The sequence below is a fragment of the Rattus norvegicus genome, chromosome 1 (assembly GCF_036323735.1).
Source record: "Rattus norvegicus strain BN/NHsdMcwi chromosome 1, GRCr8, whole genome shotgun sequence".
NCBI classification, from domain to species: domain Eukaryota; kingdom Metazoa; phylum Chordata; class Mammalia; order Rodentia; family Muridae; genus Rattus; species Rattus norvegicus.
In genome coordinates, this window is record NC_086019.1 from 189,695,943 (window position 1) to 189,719,440 (window position 23,498).

The following is a 23,498-nucleotide window of genomic DNA, read 5'->3' on the forward strand; positions in this document are numbered from 1 at the left end:
AGCCTAAAGGGAAGAAGCAAACTACATGTACCAACTCTCGGCTGAGCACCTGTGAGATTTGAGCGGTTCAGTGTGGAGCACAACTCTACTAGTGGGAAGTGATGATCTGGTGAGGGAAGAATGCTGCCAACGAACATGTCAAGTGACTTTGGCACAATTCAATGGCCTTACTGCAAATGGTCAAAATTTAAGACCCAAATGCCCTTAACTGTTCACTGTGTCACACTTTTCTAACCAGACCACCACAGTAAACTGATGGTGTCTGAGCAGCCAAGACACTTAATGAGGGGTGCAGGTGAAGCTGGATGGGATGCTGGGGTGAGGGCAGAATATTCTAAGCACACAGAACAGCACACACCTTTCCCTTCAGAAACACGGGGGCCTGACAGGCCCCACCTGATGTACATGGAAAACAACTACTTGAGAGAGCTTGGCAGGTGGGGACAAGGTCACCAGGGGCCTCTGGGCCATAGTGAACAGAACAGGTGGCAAATGAAAACAAGATCACTGGTGTGGAATGAGTGGCTGGTACCCAGCTTACTTGACGGGAACTGTGCCTATGTTGCTTATAAGAACCAGTCTTTCCTAAAGATAATTATGTGGGTTTTTAAGAGCTACGGGAAATCCATGTTTCCAGATGCCAGCAATGAAGTAATCTCTAAAATAAATACAATCTCAGTCTGGGCAAACCAAGTTTGCCTGTGGCTAAGAAGTGGCTAGTTCAAAACCCTGGCTGCGAGCAACTCAAAGACCATTCGTCCATCACATTGTCATCTTAGGAAAACCTCCACTCATTACAGGAGGTAGAGACGAGACCACACCAGTGTGAAGAGACCTCTGCATCACTGGAGACAAGTTTAGAAAGATAAGTCAGCAGACATGACTGACAACTCAGTGTAGACATCTCAGAGAGAGGAGGCCTAGGAAAAGACTCAAGTTCCTGACATACACAGCCTGGCTCATGAGAATGCCCCTAACCAGGTCAAAGAGATGAGAGGGAGAAGCAGGGTTGAGATGGAAGAAACAAGCACCAGAGCATATGAGGGGCTCATAACTGAAATACTACACGAGCCATCTGGGAACAGGTAACCCTTGACAGGGTGGGAGAACAGGGAATTCACCAAAAGCAGGGGAAGAGAGACCAGGGGCAATGCTCCATCTCAGGGATTAAGGGATTGCAGACTGGGATCTTAAAAGTCAAAGTGTCAGATACGAGTCAGATCTGCAGGAAGCAGAAGTACAAGGAAGGGGAAGAGGGAGATACACAGAACCTGGTGTCTCTTCCAAGAATTACCTGCTGAAGGCTTCTACCATTGTACAACGAGGCTGCAAACACTTGCTCCTGATGCTACTGGTGATGTCCTTTCTCTCCTTAAAGTATCGGCAGGAGCCCTGGATGCCATCCTTATTCTCTAAGATCATATGAATGGGGTAGACATCTTCCAGAGTGACTGGGTCCCTCCTGGACTCCAAAATTCCAGTTTCCAAGTCGATTTCTTCATATCTAGGGAGGAAAACACTACATTAAAACTGCAGCTCAGGCTCAGAGATAACATGCACCTGGCGTCTTCTCCAACTCCCTTCAGAGACCAGAGGGAAGAACAGGAGGTACTCAGTCTCGTCTCTCACAAGTAGTCTTTTTTTTCTTAAGACAATTCTCTGCAGTCTGGACTGGCCTTGAATTTTTGATGCTTTTGCATCAGCTTCCTGAGTACTAGGGTTACAAACAGGCACCATTGTGCTGGCCTACAGTTAATCTTGACAAGCAGGTTTCTGCCTTTCTTTCATTTTGAAAAAGGGTCTTGAGTGGATACATAGCCAAGAATGATCCTAAAGTCTTGATTCTCCTGCTTCACCTTCTGCATGCTGGAACCACAGGTATAATTCCATTGTAACTGCTTTCTACAGTTCTAAACTCAAACCCACTGAGCTGCACCTCCAGTCCGGGTTCTTATCTATCTCAGAGAAGAAAAGAAAAGAAGAGAAAAGAAAAGAACAGAACAGAACAGAAAAGAAGAGAAGAGAAAAGAAAAGCCTTTCTAGGATCTCAACACCTCAGAATCAGAGACTGGATCCACTTCGTTGGCCAGAGCCTTTTGCCTTCCTTCCAGATCTAGTTCCTGGTCTCTAGATCACCCACCAAGGATGTCCTCCTCTGAAGCTTTCTCTTTGGTCATCTCTCCAGTTCTCTTATCCACTTTTATGGTTTTGATATTTGCCTGCATGCAAACAATTCTCATCTTTGAATGCCCAGCCCCTTGGTTCCTCCTATTTCCCCTCAAACAACAATTCGATGCCTTCAGCAGTCTACCAAACATCTCAAATTCCATGCGCTCAGAGGCCTGTCTCCCACCTCCCATCAAGTCCCTGGAGCCAGCACACGGCTCAGTTGCCTCCTATCAGCCGCCATCTCTGAGCTTCCTTCTTTAAGCGGGTGAACTAAGGTAAGGCACTGTTTGCCTTTGGAGTCAGGCGGGCTGGCATCCTCCTCTAGTGTCACTGAGGCGCCACATCTGTATCTGTAAACATTTTGGAAACTGTTTTCCTCTCTGTGAACTCTGTCCTATATAACTCTTAATTTACCAGTACATACTGGGGCCTGCTCTCTCCTTCTCCACCCACACTTTAATCTTGGTTGAAAGTGCAGCCTCCTCCATCCAGCCTTGGAATGTAGGTGTAGCTTCAGGAGGTGTCCAATCATAACACTCTCCTGGGGATGATCTCTTGATTACCAAGTGCCCAGAATGACTCACAGAGGTCTAACTCAGCCCTTCCCCCTGGCTGCTTTACCCACCAGGATTCTCTTACTAAACAGAACATTCCCTTACACTCAAAAGACCTCGAGATACAGTTAGCACCTCCCCTAGATTCACCCACTGCTCTTCCTCCCAACTCTGTGAAGGGGATTAGTGTTCATTCCGGTTGTCTCAGCAGCAGACACCAAATACACAGACCTTCATTTCTGTCTTTCCACACTCCATATCACCAGTCACCAGATTCTCTGGACTGTCTTTCTAACATGCCTTTTACTTTTCTTAAACAATTAATTAATCAATTAATTTGTTTTTTCAAGGTAGCCCTGGCTGTCCTGGAACTCACTTTGTAAACCTGGCTGGCCTCAACCTCAGAGATCTCCTCTGCCCAAAGTCATGCACTGCCACCACCATCGGATTGTCTTTTTTAAACATACGTTCTCACCATATAACTGGAGCTGGTCTTGATTTCAGATCCTCCTGCCGGAGCCTGCCTGCAGGGCTTACAGGTGTGTGCTACTAGGCAGGGCTCTCTGGGATGTCTTGATCCCACACTTTCTTCATTCCCACCCCACCATGATAAACCAGTCCCTGACTGGTTGTGGCTAGGTCTCTCAGCTTCACTGTCACCAGTCTCACTCTCCCTCCAGTGACTTCCTTCTGTCTTTATAGTAAAGGATGGCTTCATCAAGGGCATTAGATAATCACAGGTTCTTTCTCGGACAAATTTAGTCAAAGGTAGAGTAGATCCTGGACCTAAATTTCCTGGATTCTTAGTTGATGACCACTTCACCCCTGAGCCTCGTTTTCTCTTCAGAATACCCACCTCTTTCAGGGTATTGCAAAGCTTTCTGCACCATGTAAGTATCTCATACAGTCACACCTCACAATAAGCACACGTTAAGTGGCAACAATCACTCCCCATTCTCTGTTTCCGGCTGACACTTCAGGTGCATGCAGTTTACTTATCCCCTGTTAAGCTATCCCACTTGGTGTTGCCTGTTCAGAGCACTCTTTGCCAAGTGGCCACCTAAATCTAAACTTACCTCTAGGTAAGTTCATCATTACCTCTACAAACCTCCTCTGACCTTCATAATATAGCTTAAGAATTCCGACTTGCAGGGCACGGTGGGGCATGTCTGCAATACAAGTGCAAGGGTGCAGAGGCAGGAGGGTATGAAGTCACAATGGACTATATTGTCAGCCCGTAACAAAACACTGTAAAGGGGCGGGCCGAGGCTAAGGGTGTTCTCAAGTGGTAGTGCTCGTGTCTAGAGCACTCAAGGAGCTGGGTTCTATTCCTCAACAGGGACGGATAGAAGGAAAACGTGCATTTAGCAATCCCTGAATCCTGTACTTGTGCCTTAACCTCTCTGTGGTCAGTTTTCTCCTCTGCAAAATGAAAAGACAATAGTGTCTCGCTCAGAGTCTCGGAACTGCTCTACTGAGTTCTGTCACTTTCAGAACTGGGTCTCAGGACCCACTTATGGAAAGTGCCCAATACACATCGGCTACTATTTCACTGCTATGTTTGGTGCTGTGCAGACCTCCAGTTAGTTGCCTTAGCTTTCAGAACGAATGCTCCCTAGAGGCCCCTGAAGGACCTCACCTGGTTCCACTTTTCAACCACTTTCCTACTCCCGTCCTATCATCCAACTTAAAGGAACTCTTTAGACTCTCTCAACACACTGGGAAACAGTTAGGTCACAGCGGATGCCCCCTCCCCCAGCTCATCATACTCGGGCCTGCTAGGGCGCAGAGCTCAGGTTAGCTCGCCTCCCGCGCCCATCCCCCACGTCCCACGATACCCGCTTTGCAACGCACGCACCATCCCGTCCCCCTCCAGGCTCTCAGCCCCCGCCCCATCCCTGGTAGCTGACCGGTCTTGGAGCTGCAGGTCAGGTCGCTCTCGCGGCTCCTCGTAGAAACTGATGCCCGGGTGCGTGACTAAGGCCCGCCACAGAAACTCCTGCGTGTAGGGTTCCAGCGGCAAAGGGAAGGCAGGCGAGCGGGATTCCAGGCGGCTCCACAGCGCGGGCAGGCACAGGCCGTCGAGCCCCTCCAGGGCCACCTCGTCCAACAACGACTCGAGCGCGTCCATGGCCTCTTCAGTTAGCAGCGCCCGGAGCGCCTGCGCACCTCGCCGCCGAGGCCAGGACCCAATGCGCCTGCGTACAGCGACCCAAGGCCTAGGGAAGGCGGGTCAGCTGCCCAGAGCTGAGAGGGAGTCCCAGAGCTCCGCCGTGACGTCACGCTACCCGAGGGCGGGCTCAATGAGATGAGTTTCTTCTCCATTGGTCCGGAACCCCGTAGTAACCAGGGGAACTGCAAACAGTGTCAGGGCCGCTTCCGGTTCGGGAGGCCGGAACCGCCGCCTCTAGGGATGGACGGTTAGTGTCCGTGGGCCCCGCCGGGAGGTTGGGCGGCTGTCCCTCATCCTTCGGAGGTGTCTCGGGGTGGAATTCAAAGCCACAGGGACCCGGGCCCAAGATAGTGTCCAGCTTGAGGGGAAGGTTCTGGCGGTACGGGATGGGCGGTGCGGGATTGGGACCTTGACTGGGAGTGGTTGTGTAGGAATCCCTCATACCTAGGGAGGGGGGAGGAAAGGGATTGGCGTTGGGGAGGCTTGAGGAGGATTGCGGGGGTCCTGGGATGGGCAATGGGTATGTGGAAATTGGTTGGAGGTAAGCGTGTCCTCTGGGAGTAGGTTTGTCAACTACTGGCATCAGGAGTGGAGGGAAACGGCTGGGAATACTTTTATGTGCTTTGGTATTGTTGATAATTCACGTTAACTAAGTACTGTTCAGTGCTAGGGTTTCTGTAACTACTGACAAGGGCAAACGTTTCACAGTAGTCCTTTGGAATAGTTACTTAATTTACAGGCGAGGGAGCTGAGGTTAAGAGAAGACAAGCAACTTGCCTGCCCAAAGTCAAATAGCTAATAAAGAGGCAGCATGAGTAAGACTCCTGGACATTGTGTCTGAAGTAGAATTATGGGGGTTTGAAATCTGAAGCCTTTCATTCCAGAGCTTGCCAGTGCACATGTCTACAGGGGCAAGTTTGGTGGGCTGTGACTGAAAACCAGTTGCCAATCTGTCCAGAAGCAGCTACTCAGATCTAGTCAAGTGTTTTTAGGAGCAAGTTTCAAACTGTGACAGCCAGTTAGTTCTAAGGCCAGAGGCAGCCTGGTTAGAATCACTTTGGGCACTCAGAAGCACCCTGGGAATAGCTATTGTGATATCCAGCTTTTCAGATGGGAACACTGATGTTTGTGGAGACTGCAAGGGTCCATGCTAACCTGCTGTTTCACAGTTCATTACTGCCACTTACTTCTGCATTCCTGTAAAAGCCAGTGGACACAGCATGGAAAGACATGTTACCATTGAATGTGTTACATATACTTAAAGGATGCCTTTGTCCTTTGTACTTGATACGCTATAAAAAAAGTGTTTTTATCAGTTTGCCCTGTGGGAAAGTCCACATAGTGCTGCTGTAGAACAGTAGTTCTTGAATCTTGAATGCCTCGGACTCCTTTAAGCCTTTCCTTTAAAAGACCTTCAAGCAATATAAGCACGTATTATATCTGTGATGTTGCCACATAAATACAAAATTTTAAAACAACAGTTCACTTAGAATTGACATCAGGCCAGTAGTGGTGGTGGGTGTCTCTTTTCCCAGTACTTAGGAGATCTCTGTGAGTTCTGGGATGGCCTGTTCTACAAAGTGAGTTCCAGGTCAACCAAAGCTAAGCTACATAGGGAGGGCCTGCCTGTCTTAAACAAGAAGCAGTTAAACTTTGACTCCTGGATGTAGATATTGGAAATGAAAATAGCTGTGCATACCCCTCCCCCAATTAGAAAAAAAAAGGATAGTTTTATAATTCTTCTCTCCCTTTCTTTCCCTTCTTGGTTTTGTTTTGGGACAGGGTCTAGGTAGCTCAGTCTAGTTTCAAACTTGCTGTATAGACAAAGATGAATCTGAGTTCCCAGTCCTCTTAGTCTCCTGGGTGCAGGGATCACATGCTATCATGCCATTTAATTGGCTTTCTCTCTTTCTTTCCTTTTACTTTTTTAGGACTAGGGATTAAACTCATGACCTCAGTTGTGCTAGGCAGTTGCCCCACAGTTGAGCTCTATACCAAGTGCTGTCCTAGGCAGTTGCCCCACAGCTGAGCTATGTACCAAGTGGCTGTCCTATCTCTTTTAAGACAAAGTCTCAGTCAGTTGCCTGGGCTAGCTTTGAATTTTTGAACCTTTTGCCTCAGCCTCCTGATTAATTAAGATTATTGGCATGATAACTATACATGGTTTATTTTATATTTTCCCTATTCTCCATGTCTAACTTAATAGGAATCATCTAAGCCAGATGCACACGGGGTCTGCATGCCTGTTATCCCAGCACTTGGAGGCTGAGGCAGAATCATGACTTCAAGGCCAGTTTGACCTACACAGTGAGATCTTGCCTCAAAGAGCCAAAAGGAGGAAGCTGAACTCCTCTGCTTTAGAATCCTAACTTCTACTAAGAATTATGCTCTTTTGGCCAATGACTTTGAACAGATAGAGTCCCATACATAAGTGGATGGGAAAATTAATATCATCACCTTTTCAGATAGCTGGAGACATTTTGGCAGTACATCAGAACTTAGCAAGTGACAGTTTCTAGAAGACTAATCATTATGTGGTTAGTGAACCTGGGACTCATATAATAAATTCCATTTGTCTGTCTGCCCTTTGATCTATAGGCTATTTTCCCCATATCCAATTTTATGGCTTCAGCTATCGGTCATTTGGAAAAAGCTGGCTCAATAGCATGCAAGTCCTCTAAATGATGACATTAGAATATAATCCACTATCAAAGAATGAACGAGAGAAAAAGAAAAAGTTACTTAGGAGTTTCACACCTGTAATCCTGGCACTTGGGACCCCGAGACAGGAAAAGCCCAAGTTTGAGGCCATCCTGGGTTACAGAGTAAGCCTTTATCTCAAAAAACCCAGAATAATGAGTAATATTATTGCTGTCACCATCTTCTCTGCTTTGTAAGAAAGAGATTAAGCCCCTGGAAAGGGCTAAAGCAATGGAAGCACCTTGCTACTTACTTTCCCTTGACAACTGGTTTTATCATTGGCAACAAATAGGTGTTTCCCTGGTGACAGGCTCATTCCAGTTGTGTGTGAAAAAATATCTGCCAAATCCCCAAATCTGGAGTCAATTTGTGTCTTGTTCATAAAAGTAAAAATGATATTCTCTACAAGATACTATTAGTTCACCTGGTAACTTCCATCCTTTTTTTTTTTTTTTTTCGGAGCTGGGGACCGAACCCAGGGCCTTGCGCTTGCTAGGCAAGCGCTCTACCACTGAGCTAAATCCCCAACCCCGTAACAGAATTTCTTGTTATATGCTTCCATTTCTTCACATGAAATATGAAAATGATACATTTGGGCTAAGAGTTTAGAAAATAATTATTTGTTGTTTTACCAGGCTGGTTTTGTTGGTTTTGAGAGAGTCTTGTTATGTAACCCTGGCTGTCCTGGAAGCTCACTATGTAGACCAACCCGGCCTTGAACTCACAGAGATAAACCTGTCTTTGGGATTAAAAGTGTGTACAATTTCACCTGGCTAATCAGTGAAGATTCTTCTGCATTTGTTTGCTGTGTCATAAAGTACATATCAGTACAGACACAGCCGTTTATACTATTTGAAGCTTGGCCTGGATGCCAGCTAAAAGCATCTTTGCTTATTTTTGTTTTGCCTTATCAGTCAGAATGAAACACAGAGGTTGCAGTGTTATGGTGAAAATCACTGCATTCGTAAGCCCCTCCAAAGCCCAGGATCTGAATTGTTACAGGATGTTTTGAGGAATCTGCATTTTAAGCTAGGTTACTTGAGGAATGCTTTACTCTACAAAGGTATTTACCCTAAGATTAGACTTTAACCTTCAGAAATCCTATTTTCCAATCTAATTTTTAATTTGTTTAAATGTATGAGGGCCTGTGTGCTCCGGCATGCTTGTGGAGGCCACCATAAAGATCAGGGATCCAAGACTCTCACTGGCTAGCGTGAAACTCAGTATATAAACCAAGCTGGCTTCAAACTTAACGAGAACTTGGCTGGCTTGCCTCCCTGGTGCTACTGCACCTGTAATTTTTACACTGAATCTTTATAGACCTGTGTCTGATCTGTTGTTGAAGAGCAGCCTGCTTTAAGTGAATTGTGATTCTAGCCAACTGGGTAAGCCAGTGGCCTCATCAGAAAACCATTTGCTTCCTGAGCACATAGTTTAAATGTCTAAACCAGTCTCCCCAAGCTGGGCTGTTTGCTGTGCCTGTTTTTCTCTGGCCTGTTGATTTATAACAGTTTGGGTGATACTCCTAGATTTGGTATAAGTAGCTCTCCACTGTGCCTTCTCTGAGTCTGTTTTCCTGTCAATGAGATACATATGATGGTGAAATATTTCTAGGCCAGGTTTGGTGGTGCACACTATAATCCCACCACTTGAGATGGGAGATTGTGAGTTCAAGGCAAGCCTAGGCTAATAGTGCCCCATCACCCATCCCTATCCCCCACCTCTGTCTCAAACAAGGAAAACAGTATTACAGTGGTAGCTGATGGGCTTGGTGGCTGCAGATGGACAGACTTCTTGCAAACTGTTGCTGAAGAGAACAGACATTCTCTCTTCTTTTCCTTCCCCCTTTCTTTCTCTCTCTCTCCAAGACTAGGTCTCCTGTAGCCCATTCTGACCTGGAACTAGATTTGTAAGGGAGGATGACCTTGAACTCCTGATCTACCAGCAATCTCCAGAATTACAGGATAATCTTTGTAACTAGTGTACTCTTCTGTTCTTTCCGGTTTATGTTTGTGTCCTTGTTTGTTTTTAATGCTTATGAAGGTAAACGGCCTTCCCAGAGTCCTCTGCCTAGGAAAACGTTCGCCTCTGTATTAAAGTTAGAATTTCTCTAGTGAGATGGTTAAGGAGAAAAACAATTGTTCTCCGTCTTTGGGGGACATGATAATTAGAGAAAAGCTAACCACATCAGTGCCATTAGAAAGGATTTTAAAGTTGGTTCATTTGTCTTTGCTGCCCTGGAAGCAAATATTCAACATTTCCCCTGTTGATATCAATCGTTTGCTCAGCAAACTTTCTTAAAGATTAATAATGTCAAGTTGAAATTTTGCCTGGCTTGTCTAGATGATCTCAAAAAGCAGAGCAGGCAGTGATGAGTCAGGGGGCTTTCCTGGGAGCCACTGCCAGTCACAGAGCAGGAGCCCGGGTCTTGTATGGGTGCATGCCTGGCTTCTAGGAATGTTTGTCTTTCTTGTTACTTACACCAAGCATGAGATAACCAGAAGATTGGTCTTCAGCTGGCAAAATAAATATGTGCCTTCTGTGCCTCGTGTCTGCTCTCTTCTTTGCTTCCTCCTTTCTTCAGGTGCCTGTTCTCTTATATCCCAGCATTTCCTCTGCCCTATCACTTTAGCCCCTAGGAACTTGGTGTGTGTGTTCTGCTTGTTTTTATGGTAGTGACTCAACATCAGTGTGTTTGTGCAGCAGGATCTAGAGATGGCAAAATAAGTAAAACTGAATTCCAGTGAGGAGAATGTGGGGATTCATTTACAAGTCTCTCTCTGGGTAGTGTCTCATATAGCAAATGGCTGGTTTTGAATTTACTGTGCAGCAAGGATGACTTTGAACTCCTGATCCTCCAGCCTCAATTCCCCAGGTTGAGGTACATACCATCTCTTTTAGCTTTGTTCCCATTTTCAGATTCCCCTCACCCCAACCCCAAGGACTCAGGATGCTGTTCAGTGGAAAATAATTGCCTAGCATATGCTAGACACTGGGTTTCCTCTGTAGCACCACAAAAAGAGAAATGAAAAACAAACAAAATAGATAGAACCTTGTCTGTAAAGATGATTTTTAAAAAGGATGTTTTTTTTTTTTTAAATGTGTGTGTGTGTTGTGTGTGTCGGGGGGATGGACAGACAGAGACAGACATACTATAGCACTCATGTGGAATTGGGACAATTGAGGGGGGCAGTTCTCTGAGATGTGGATCTGTCAGGTCATCAGGCTTGACAATGAGTGCTTTACCCATTGAGCCACCTCACTGGATCAAATGCTCAGTCTTAAAAGGAGATGTTGAGGTGAAGACATGGCTCAGTGACTAAAAGCACTTGTTGCTCTTCCAGAGAATTTGGTTCCCAGCACCTGTGTTGGGTGGAGTCACCTCCCATAACTCCAGCTCCAGGGGATCTGGCACCATTTTCTGGCCTCTGCTAGCACATGCAGATACATGGCATGCACAGACATATGTTTAAATAAAAAATAAGAAGGAAATCAGCTGGTAAACTTTGCCTTGTAAGTCTAAGAGTCTAGGTTTAATTCCCCAAACCCACATAATATGCTGGGCATTTCGGTGTGTTCGTAGTACTGGGGACATGGATCCAGGCAGATGCCTAGAGCTTGGTGCCCAGCCAGCCTAGCATACTCAGTGAGCTCCACCAGAGAGAGATCCTGTCTGAAAAGAAAGGCTGGTGGTGAGACGGCTTGGCAAGACACCTGCTGCCAAGCCGGGCAACCCAAGTTTGATCTTTAGGACCCACTCACTGGGCAGAAGGAGAGAACGTACTGTAGCAAGTTGTCTTTGCTCTCCATATATAAACACACAAATGTATACACAAAATAAATAGAAATGTAGTTTTTAAAAAAAGATGGGCAGCACCTGAGAAAAGACTCTTGAGATTGCCCTCTGGCCTGCAGACGCAGGTACACACACATGCAAACAAGCATACACAAGAAGTAGCAGCAGGTGGACTCCGCATATCAGAGGCTACAGAGTAACCTTGTGAAGACGTCCCACAGACGTGCTTATTTGGCTTATAATGTTTTTATATACTTGCACTATTTGTCTGTATTGAAGAATGGGGAGACTTCTCATCAACAGCTTATTGGGGTGTTTCGAATATCAAGAGGCTGATGATACTGGACTGGGATTCTGCATGGGAATTACTCTCTCAAGCAGTGGTACCCTGAGAGGGAGTTGTCTTTTCCAGTGCCACCCAGTGACCGCATGTCACTTGCTTGAGAACCCAGCATCTATAGTCATAGTCCTGCTACCCTATGGCTGTGAACACCTTTGAAGATCCCTATGGAATGTTGCATTTATATTATGCTATACCTAGTACCCGAAAAAGGTAAGATAGCTTCTGTCCTGCTTAACTCACAGGCTGTGAGAAAGCTAGACAAATGATGTCAATTCATCATGGGAGTCTAGGAGAGAACAAAGACCATCTCCCTTCCCAAAGCATTTTGCCCCATTGCTTGCTTTTGTAAATAAAGTTTTATTGGAACACAACTATGCCCAGTCCTGTCCATATCATGTATGGCTGCTCTATCATGATGCAGTGGCAGAGTTGCCTGCTTTTAGCAGAGAATATATGTCTATGAAGCCCAAACACTTACTGTCTGGCCCTGTCCAGAGCCAGTTTACCAACTGCTGCCAAGGAGGATCTAATCTGATTTAATTCCTAGATGGCTCAATATGTCACTGATTGTGCTCATCTTCTATCAAACCTAGAAGGCTGTGGAACAGTGAGTGGCCTAGCCAAATAGTCTGCTGTAGAAGTCACCAGCTTCCCCACCACAAAGCTGGGGAAGAAGAGCTCATGGGGAAGTTCCCACTGTGGAGCTAGCTTTCTGCTGCTCAGCTTAACTGGCTTTGGACTCACAGGGTGTGGCCCTTTGACTATGCCTCTGTCCCCAAGTAGGAGAGTTGTAGAAGAGGAACAGGGAGTTAATTGGAAGTACTTTAAGAATGAGATAATGACTGCCAGGTAAGCGGAGTGGCACACACAGTTTCAGCACACAGGAGGCTGAGGGAGGAGAGTCTTGAGTTTCTGACCAACCTGGGCTACATAGCCATATCCATCTCAAAAAGCAAAACAAAAAAGTATGAATTCCCAGTGTCTCGTGGGGATTTGAAAAGCCTGGCCCATGTAGCCACAAGTGACCTATGGATGTGTCACCTTATTTTGAGAATTTCTTTAGCCCCAACTACCTTGAGACATCCCACTCATGCCAGAGGTTTTATACTGGGCTGTATTGGGCTCATAGCAATATTTTCTCATTCAAAATTGATTCTACATGAGTTCCTGGATGTTCCATTCTCATGATGAGGGACTTTGGGTACACTGAGCCTGCCTTGTTAGTTAGGCCCAGTCCTCTGGTGATAAACAGTGGTATTTTAGGGTTTTGTTGCTGTGAAGAGACACCATGACCATGAATGGCAATGGCAACTCTTGTAAAGGAAAACATTTCACTGGGATGGCTTAGAGTCTCAGACGTTCAGTCCATTATCATTATGATGGGAAGCATGGAGGCATGCAAGCAGACATGGTGCTGGAGAGGAGCTGAAGAGTTCTCCATCTTGGTCCACAGGCAGCAGGAGAGACTGTTCTGCATCAGGCATAGCTTGAGCACAGGAGACCTCCAAGCCTGCCCCCACACTTCCTCCTACTCCAGCAATACCACACCTCCTAATAGTGCCACTACTTATAGCCAAGCATTCAAACCGGGTATATGAAGACTGTACCTATTAAAACTACATGTGGCTGCCCCCTTACCTTTGGATATGTGCTGATGGTTTGACCCCCTTCTGGCTGGTGGCAGCAGCTTTCAAGAGCGCATGTTTCATGACACAGGCCTTCCCTGTAGGCACCTGAGATTTCTCTTGAGCTACCAGCAGCTGTCCACTCAGGAGCATGTCACATTTTGGCACATGTCACATTCTTTCCCAGCTTTCTGCCTTGCCTGTGCTGCATTCCTAGCCATCTGCACCCTCTCAAGTCTCTCCCACTGGGGAGATAGGTCCTGGCATGCACAATTACCTCTTCCTGCCTAGAAGGCTTCCCACCAGGCTGTAGTAGGACTGGCATCATGTCTTATTCCCAGAGGAAGTGGAGACCCACTTTGGTGTTACATGCTGAGGCCTGGCAAACATGTTTTCTGGATTGACATAACCAGGGAGAGAAGCTGGAAGGAACTTAATGGCTCTCTTCCAGAGTTCCATTTTGGGGGTCTTGAATTGTCTTAGTGCTCAGAGGATTCTAGGCAGGGGTCACAAATTGTGAGGTCTGTGTGGCCAAGGTTCCTGTAAGAGCTGTTCCATCAGTGCCTTGTGACTCCCAAGTCTGCTCTGCATACTCAGGAATAGTCATTTTTGTGAAGACCTGCTTGCTAGTTTCTCAGAGCATGTGATTTCCTTGGTATATAAAACAGAACTGAGTGTGGTGTTCCTCAGTTTGGTGTGGTGGTGCACGTCTACAATCCCAGTGCAGAAGGTGGAAGCAGGTTTAAGAGTTCAAGGTTAGCCTGGGCGTGGGCTACAGGAGAACTTGTCTTAAAAAACTTGAACGAGCTGGGCAAACCCGTGAGGCAGGGGGTGGGGTGGGAGGGGAACGCAAAAAAAAAAAAAAAAAAAAGAATTAAAAAAAAAAACTTGAACGAAACAACACCAATAAAAACAGAACTCCAAGAATACCCTCTCAAACGCACAAAACCCATATTAACAATATCTCCCTATTAGGGTATTTATAATAATTATATTTATATATGTGCAGAGCCCAAGGCAAGAGTCTAGCATGTAAAGTACATTTGCATTAGCTTCAGCAATAATGATTTTGCACTCTTGATCAATTGTTCTGACATGTGAGCCTTTGCTTTTCTGAAGCTTTGCTGGAGGGACCAACCCCCTAGACTTTGGACTTGACACAGCCACAGGGAGACAACTAGGAAAGGTAGGAGTAGGAATGGGAGGGCCTTGCACCATCTGGCAGCTTCTGCTCTTGGCTACGGATAACTTTGCCAGGCAGGATGACAGGCCTTGGACCGCCAGATCTTTCAGTTTTTCACAAGAACTTGGGATTCTAAGATGTGACAGCTCCTAAGTTTTAACTATTGGCTGAAAAGATAATATACTTCAAAAAAAAATAGTGGAGACTAGATGAACATCTGTGCCCAGATTCAGCTGCTGAGAGATTCTTGGATCTAGCCTGATTAGTGTTATTTATCAGCTGTGGAGGCTTACTTACAGCCCAGGAGAGCTGACAGTCTGATACTTGTGACTTCCAGGGATGGGGCAGTACCCAGCCTATTTCAGCCTATCCCCATCCCCCAACTCTTTCTTCAGATAACTCTATGAACTCTGCATAGTTTTGTTTTAAGCCTGCAAAAGCAAGCTATAAAAATGCATAAAAGAGGGTCAGGTCTCTCCTCCCTCTGTGGGTGCTCCACATCCCCCATCAGGCTTCTAGCGAGGAGGAAGTACAAGTTCTGACATTTACAATCGTTAGCTAGCTCCTCCATCCCACAGCACCTGGACACTCCATTTATAGAGCTTGAGAGGAATGCTGGGCACTTGGTAGATGCTCAGTAAAATCAGCTATGGTGGTACACAACTGCAGTATCAGATGTTTGGGGGGCTGAGGCAGGAGGATTTTGATTTTAAAGCCAGCTGGGCTTCACCAAGAGATTTCATCTCCAAAGACTAAACCAAATCAGAACAGAGTCCCTTGAAAGGGGTGTCTGGCCAGCAGGCACCTCTCACAGGATTCTCATGCACTCATGCATTCTCATGGGAGCTCATGCACTTTTCAGGGCAGTTGAATAGGTCGTTTGGGAGTCATCTTGTCTTGTGTGGCAAGCCCAGAGATGGAAAGGACAGCTGGGTTATGGAAGGAGAATGGATTCAGTAACTTATGTGACCCACCTAGAGATAGACCAGAATCTATTTCAGCCTGGGAATCCTGTTTTCACAGAAGCCATTGGTTACAGTATAGAAGTGTGTTTTTTTTTTCTTAATAACTTCCTTGTTTCCAGAGGAGTATTAAGTACATTCGATCATATTCTGTTTCACCACACCAGGAATAGTGGGAGATAGGCAGGAGGATTTGGAAAATGTCAGGTCCAGAAAGCACTTCTCATTGAAGATGGCCATGCCCCTCCCAGCATTATCCTTTCATTCCAGAAACATCTGCTGATGCCTACAGGCTAGGTGCTATTCCAAGCATAGAGAACTGAGTTTCCAGAAAGCCCTATAACAACCATGGTGGAAGAGACAGACCATGAACACATAAGTGAAGGGGAACTGGGTATAGTGGTTCACACCTTTTGTCCTACCACTCAGGAGGCAGAGGCAGGTAGATCTTTGTGAGTTTAAGGCAAGCCTGGTCTACATAACAAGTTCCAGGACTGCAGTCTCAAAAAATAGTGTTTGTGGGAGATTATGGCAGGATAGAGGATTCTATCCCTTTGAGCTGAAAGCTAATTTGATAAGGAGGAGCTGAATAAGGCCCAGGGGTGAATGGCCCAGACCTAGGGAGTGTAGAGGTCCAAAGAGGAGTCTGGGATGCAAGGAGCAAAATAAAGATGGATGTGATGGCAGGAGTGAGAGCTTAGGGGAATCTGAGATGCTTCAGACCAGGAACATGTGGAGCCTGTTCAGCCAGAGCTTGGTTTGGATTGTCTGCTACACATGGAGCAGAAGGTAAGCTGATAACTGATAATGGTCTTTTCAAAATTGTCTGTTTTTCTGTCTGATGCTGAGGCTGGAACCCAGGCTTTTGTGCCTGTTAAACAAGGGCTCTACCTCTGAGCTTCTGTTGTTTATAGATTTTATCATATTTGTGTGTGTGTGTGTGTGTGTGTGTGTGTGTGTGCGTGTGTACACATGTGTACATGTGTGTGCATAGAGATCAGAGGATAAGTTATGGGAGTCATTGCCTTCTTACCGTGTGGGTCCCAGGATTAGAACTCAGGTAGTTGGGGCTGGGGATTTAGCTCAGTGGTAGAGCGCTTACCTAGGAAGCGCAAGGCCCTGGGTTCAGTCCCCAGCTCCGGGAAAAAAAGAACCAAAAAAAAAAAAAAAAAAAAACTCAGGTAGTCAGCACCGAGGTGGTGGCGCATGCCTTTAATCCCAACACTCCAAGGCAGAATCAGAGGTCAGTTTGAGGACAGCCACATTTATAGGACAGCTAAAGCTGCACATAGAGAAACAGAGAAACCCTGTCTCAAAAAACCCAAATGAAACAAAAATAGAACTATGGTCTTCAGGTTTGCCAGGAATTCCTTTCCTGCTGAGCCCTTTTGTGGACCCTGAGAATCTACTCAGCTGCCACTGGAAAGTCTGGGTAAGAGTGGAGGGTGGAGCTGGGCGTGATGGTGAACACTTGGAAACCCAGCATTCAGGAGGCTGAGGCGCGGGGAGTGTGAGTTTGAGGCCAGCTTGGGCTAGAGCGAGATCCTGTATAGCAAATTCGGGATCTAGGAGGAGAGTCAGGGGCTAAAAGAGAGACTGTGAAGAAGAGTGGATAAGTGTGGAGTGCATGTGGGAGCCAGAGTTCCTCCGAACAAACCCAAGTCCCTGAATGTCAGTAGACCTGGGCAGAGGGATATAAACCTCCCAGCTTATAGTTTATAAACTCTCTGTAGGTTTCCGCATATTCTTTCATGTCTGTGACTAGACTTCAGGGAAACTGTGACTGATCAGTCCTTTGACAGGTAGACCCTGCTACCCAACACTGACAACCTCAGCCACTGTCCTGCCTTGTCTTGTTCTCAGTCATCCGGGTGTAAGGCTGCAAGCCAGTGCAGAGAATTCTGTGCAGGTTATAAATAACCACTTCCAGCTGCCAGCTGCGATTTGGATTTGGAAAGGAGAGGAGGGTCTTAGCATGACTTGTTTATCTCAGGTAATTTGGCAGTAAGCTGGGCCCTGGGAATTCTAGTTACAAGGAAAATTCGAAAGAAGAGTGACAGGAATATGGTTTCAGGCTTTCAATGTGGAGTGTAGCTTAAATGCCCAGCTCTACCCGGGGTGCACGGGAGCAAGGGAGCCTTCACCTGGCTCCTGCTCTTGTCCAGCAGAATTCTGCAAATCCTTAAGTATCCAAAAAACAGGGACTCATGGATTTAGAAGTAAGGAAATGTTGCCTCTTGGTATCTCTGGGAAAAACAAAACTGACAAAACAAGCCAGGTGTGATAGTACACACCTGTAATCTCTGTGCTGGGGAGGCTGAGGCTGGAGGATTACCCAGAGTTCAAGGCCAGACTGGATTACAGTCTTTAACAACAAAGCAGAAGCACACACAGAAAAAGCTAGCAAGAAAAGGCCCACATACGTACATAGAAAGCAGTCCTTGGAGCTAAGCCCCTCTCAGCCTGGTCAGCTCTCTTCACTGTTCCGGTCCTGCCATGCTGCTGCTATCTTCTTGACTCTGGCCTGTGTGTTTACAGTGCAGTAGCGGGAAGCCAGAATTAGGATTCAGAGGCTCTCAGGAAGTTGAAGTGGGGCAGAGGGCGTGTGGGCCTCAAGTGGAAATGGCACTGGGTCTTGAAGCTAAGCTGGCAGATTCCCCTCCTGGCTCTGGGGCCCCAGGCAAGTCCTTTAACTTCTGTGACCTGGAGCATTGTGGTTGAAAGTAAAGAATTCCAACAGCCATCATCATCATGCTGGGAGAGTCAGTGCTAGGGAAAGCATCTCCAGCCACCATGGGGCAGGTCTTGGCTGGCCTTTAATCTTTCTCCATTTCCCCTCTTTCTCTAGCCAGTCAGTAAAACCCTTGCCCTCAAATTAGTGTGAGGCCATCATAGACTTAGCTAAGAAACTGTTGGTACATTTGCCGTCATTTCATTCTTACCTCTCTGCACTCCAGAGTGGTCTCTCGAGAGATGTGTCCTGCCAATGCTGTGTTGTTCTTCCAGGCATGGGGTTTAGGGAGCTGCTCCATGCCCTCTACAGCCTCCCTCTGAGCCCTCTCAGGTCTCTTGTAGGAAAGCTCTTAGAACTTCTCATATGTTATGTTTTTCGAAACCTTAATTTTTCTATTTTTATGCCTGTGTGTGGTGTGTATGTACGTGTGTGCGTTTGTGTGGGCACTGTGTGTGTGTGTGTGTGTGTGTGTGTGTGTGTGTGTGTGAACCTGTGTATGTGGAGTCCCAAGGTTGATGTTGGGAATCATCCTGGCTCTTCTGCCTTATTCAGTGAGACGACATCTCTCATTTAAGCCCAGGGCTTGCTAATACAGCTGGTCTCACTAGCCAGCTTGCTCTGGGGATTCCCCATCTCTGTTTTCCGAGGCTGGATTTACTCACCAGGCATTTATGCAGGTTCTGGAGATCAAACTCCATTTAACCACTGGGCCAGCTCATCCTCTCTTTCTTTCTTTCTTCCCTCGTTCTCTCCCTCCCTCCCATCCCAGCAAAGGCTCTCTCTCCTTTTAAGATTTACTTACTTTCATTTTACAAATGTTTACTTGTATGAACGTTTGTGCACCACATGTATGCAGTGCCCATAGAAACCAGAAGAGGGCATCAGTTCCCTAGACCTGATTGTTGTACCTGGGTGGGTTCTGGGAGCTGAATCCAGGTCCTCTCAGAGCAGCCAGTGCTTTTACCTGCTGAGCCTCTCTAGCCCCTGTCGTTTATTAGATGTGACCATCTTATAAAAGTAAAGAGTATATCATCTGGAACTTGGACATTTTCCCAGCTGTTGTCTATTTTTTGCTTAATTTTAACATTAAACTAGAAAACATTTTCTAGTCACTTTTTATTCATATTGCACATTGAACTCAGGGCCTTACGCATGCTAGGCAAGCACTCTACCACTGAGCTCAAATCTCTTTCAGTATTTGAGTGTTGCTTCTCATCTCGTGGCTTGGCGTGCTTATCTAGTATTTCCTCACTGATGCCACACCCCTCAGAGGCCAGAGGAGGGTGTCAGAGCCTTGGAGCCTGCCTTCCAGGCAGTTGTAAGCTACCTGACATGGATGCTGAGACCCAAACTCCAATCCTGCAAGAGCACCGTGGGCATCTATCTCACTAGCCCACTACTTGGCAAATTGTGATCCTGTGGAACACACACACACACACACACACACACACACACACACACACGTATGCACATACACAGACACTTCCTGCTTTTGGAAATTGTGAACTTCTCAGCAAGTTTCTAGAAAAGATGTTGCCAGCTCCAAAGGAAAATGGCCTTTGTGCTTCTAAGCCATTTTGTGTTCCCTCCATCAAGGTCTTTCTTAGATCCTTTTGATTTTTCTCAGGCTGTTTGTTAGATGAGGGATAATTTTAGTGTAAATTAAATTGTGTGAACACACACAAAATGCAGCATGAACACTCATGTAGTCAACAGAAGATAAGTTGGTCTCATTGGTCACATGGTAAAAGCACCATCACTCTCTTAGGGACTAACAAGTCCTTTGTTCCTTATGATGGAATCTGTGGTCCAGACTGTCTGTGCTGTGGGATTTGCACAAGTCACCTTTCTTCTCCAAAGCCGGAAGGGAGAGTGGAATGCCAAGTCTGCCCCTCCATGGTTGGCATTTGTTCCAGATCTTCTCAGGAAGCCATCTGGTGGAGAGGGAGAGCCAGCTTCACCAGGGAGCCATTTGCTCCTAATCTCCTTATTAATTGCTCTGGGAGCCTGCGGCAGATTAAATGCTGCATCACAGAGTGACTCCTTCTCTCTCTTGCTCCTCCCCGGCACTTGGCTGTACTGTCATTGTTCTTAGACAAAGCTTAACAACCTGGCTGAGGGACAGTGGCACATAGTGGTTAAAGCAGTTCACCGCCGGCACAGCTCTACTCACCAGCTTTGTGATATTGAGCAAGTGTCTTTAACCTCTTTAGGTCTCATGACCTTATCTGACACTGGATGATAGCAGCATCAATTTCCTAGGTAGCTGTGATGTGTCAGTGGGTTGAGACATGGTCTAGCTTGGAGCCTAGTGCCTGGCATGTGATAAGCCCTGACCACATATGATGATGATGATCCTGGTGACAGTGATGGTGATGGTGACAACAATCGAGTGCACACTGTTATGACAATAAGTAAGCCTTTGAGTCACTCACCTGCAGTTTACTTCTTACTACATTGGTTTATCCCAATGAGAATAATAACAGTCCTCTAAAGCAAGAATGATCCAATCCCCAGCACCCGCTGCCTGTTTTTGTAAATAAAGATTTATTGGACTGGTTATGCTGTTTAATTGCCTATTACCAATGGCTACTTTGCTCTACAGTGGCAAAGTATAAGTGCCAAAGCCCTTATGGTCTTAAGACCTCATGTATCACACAGCCAATAATACTCACTATGTGGACTTTTATAGAAGATGTTTCCTAATCCCTGGTTAACAAAAGAGGCCGTGAGGCTTCAGGAAGAACCCTGAAACACTGGCTGCAGCCAGGTGGCAGAGCTGTGGCAGGCAGCCAGGTGCTGCTGACCTTCCATGACTGTGAACCACGATCTTGCCTATATCCCCACCTCTCCCCGTGCCTGACTAGAAAAAAGACGAGGGAGCCGCTGAATAGGAATAGATTAATGAGGGATACCATGAAGATATATTTTGCATGTGTATTTTGATCATGTACTTTATATTTCCAGATGCACCAGATTTTACACACATGCATTAGTCTGCAGCAGTGGGTCTAAGAGGCTGTACCCTGTTCATTGTGAATGGCTTAAGCTCATTTTCAAGGGTAATTTTGACATGATTTTCCCCTTGCCTGATGACTTCAGATGAAGACGTGACTCCTTCTAAATGGTAGCAGTGGATATTATGTACATCTAGAGCAAAGTAAAACTGAAGTGTCAGATCCTAACCACTGACAATAAATCCTAAGTGCAGATAAAGGCCTTCTCAGGCCATAAACGGAGGAAACGTGTTCTATTTACAAAAGCTCAGCAGGTTCACGTCTCTTTTCATTTCCCCAGGCACACATCTGTCCTCTAAAGCGAAGCACACACCTAACATTTACATCTGGCCTTATTTATTGCTCTGGAACTGATGTAGGCAAGTCACCTTGCAAAGTGCAGAGGAACACCTCTTTCACTTTGCAGGTAGTGGTTATTGATGTTAATGTCACCTCTCTCTCTCTCTCTCTCTCTCTCTCTCTCTCTCTGTTGTTGGGAGAATAAATAAGCTACAGGTAGGAAGACACACTGAGAGGTCAGAAACAGCAGGCAGGTACAGTGGAACCTGAGTTCATTTCTCCTGTTCTTGCCAGGAAAGAAGTGGTCATCATCGAGCTACCAGCAGGAGAGAGAGGCTCCTGGGTGTGAGGACAACCAGCTTCTAGGGAGCTCAGATCTAAATGCTCATAATTACAGTGCATTATCTTCATTGGAAGATAAGCAAATTACTTTCCAATTTAATGAATAAAGACACTTCTAATTAACTCCAGAAGAGAGATGTGCCTTCAGGTTTTAACCAGTAGTTAAGGTTTGTGTATATGGCCCATTTTTAAGCTTTATTTTAACTGTGTGTTGAAACTATTTTATTTGTGTATGCATGAGGTATTGTGATGAAACACAAAGCTAGACAGGGATTCAGCTAGCATCAGGTCATTCCCCAGCCCATAATGGAATTTTAGATGAACAGCAAATCCAGTGATGATTTGGACTAAATCACCTTTATTTCATTTTATTTATTTCTCACTATGTGGCTCTAGTTGGCCTCAAACCCACAGCAATCTGCCTATCTCTACCTTCCAAGGGCTGAGATTAAAGGCATATGTTAACACAATCCAGGAGACAACTATGCCCCAGAGAGCCTGGGACTTTGCAAAGGTTCCAGATTGCTCTGTGCTCTCCCAGAGCAGAATCTCAGTTGGTGTGACTGATGAAGGAAGGGCCTTGCCAGACTTAGGCTGCCCTGTTGGTCCCTAACTACCCTCCTGCTCCTGCCTTGCCCTTGGCTAGCACTCTCACCCCTACGGACCTTTCTTGGTCTTTTAGCATCCCTGGCTTCCAGCCCATGTAGTCTCTTTTAGCTCAGACCCATTTGAGTCTGCTTTGTGTGGGCAGACTAGACTATCGTCATATCATGCCACTGGCCAGCCCAAGGTTCTGCTTGGAATACACATGCTGACAGTCAAAGTGTGGCCAAGAGGTTCTGGAGTGTTCTCTCTAGGTACTATCCCAGAACATTGGATTTTATGAAGCCTTGATTAACTTAGACCAAGAACTAGCTGTCCTGACTGTGAGACCCTGTTGTCTTTTTGGTTAACTTGATTTGTACATATGTATAAGTATACTCTCTGTGTATGTGGGAGGAGGTGTGGCAGGTGCCTATGAAAGCCAGAACAATACATAAAGCTCGAGTTATAGATGGTTGTGCTTGATAGGGGTGCTGGGAATTGAACTTGGGTTCTCTGCAAAAGCAGTACGTGCTCTTAGCCACTGAGATATCCCTATAGCCCGTAAACTTATTTTTTTTAAAAGCAGTTTTATATTCACATCAAAACTAAGCAGAAAGTTCAGAATTCCCATATAACCTCCATTTACACATGAAACCTCTCATCATTTTTGTGGGCTGGGGATGCAGCCTAGGGCCTTACTCATGTTAGGTGAGTACTATGTCAGTAGATTTATCCCTAGTCTTTCCCACCATGGATACTCCATGTCACAGCGCCTTATTCTAGGCTCCTTAAAAAAAAAAAAAAAAATCACTGCACCCTAAACAGTTTGTCGTGAGGTGGAAAGGAGAACATACAGTATCAGAACAGCTTCAAAGGGTGTCTGTGATCACAAAGCATGCTGATGTTCCATATAGCTTCCTACTGTCCTGACACTCACGCATTGCTGTCTGTCTTCCTAGGGCAGGTGATCAAGGACCATGCACAGGCTTCAGAGCTCACAAACAGGATTAGCCTTGCCTTGTCCCCAAAACAACTT

The 23,498-nt window shown here is 46.0% G+C and overlaps 2 protein-coding genes across 8 annotated transcripts in view; one reads left to right on the forward strand and one right to left on the reverse strand.

The window, feature by feature from the left end:
• Gtf3c1 (general transcription factor IIIC subunit 1) overlaps positions 1-4,906 on the reverse strand; it is a 66,204-nt gene extending 61,298 nt beyond the window's left edge. Inside the window, exons 1-2 of the mRNA NM_133541.2 lie at positions 4,634-4,906; positions 1,295-1,504 (exon numbers count right to left, since the gene is read on the reverse strand). Of these exons, the coding sequence (NP_598225.2) occupies positions 1,295-1,504; positions 4,634-4,854 (431 nt within the window). The 5' untranslated portion in view covers positions 4,855-4,906. The remainder of the gene's footprint in view (positions 1-1,294; positions 1,505-4,633) is intronic.
• Katnip (katanin interacting protein) overlaps positions 4,896-23,498 on the forward strand; it is a 166,565-nt gene continuing 147,962 nt past the window's right edge. For 3 of the 7 annotated variants that reach the window (XM_039082889.2, XM_039082891.2, XM_017589397.3), the window contains exon 1: positions 4,896-5,143. In XM_039082889.2, the coding sequence (XP_038938817.1) occupies positions 5,032-5,143 (112 nt within the window). In that variant the 5' untranslated portion in view covers positions 4,896-5,031. The remainder of the gene's footprint in view (positions 5,144-23,498) is intronic. The other 4 variants (XM_006230296.5, NM_001395755.1, XM_008759893.4 and 1 more) reach the window with 4 other exon arrangements.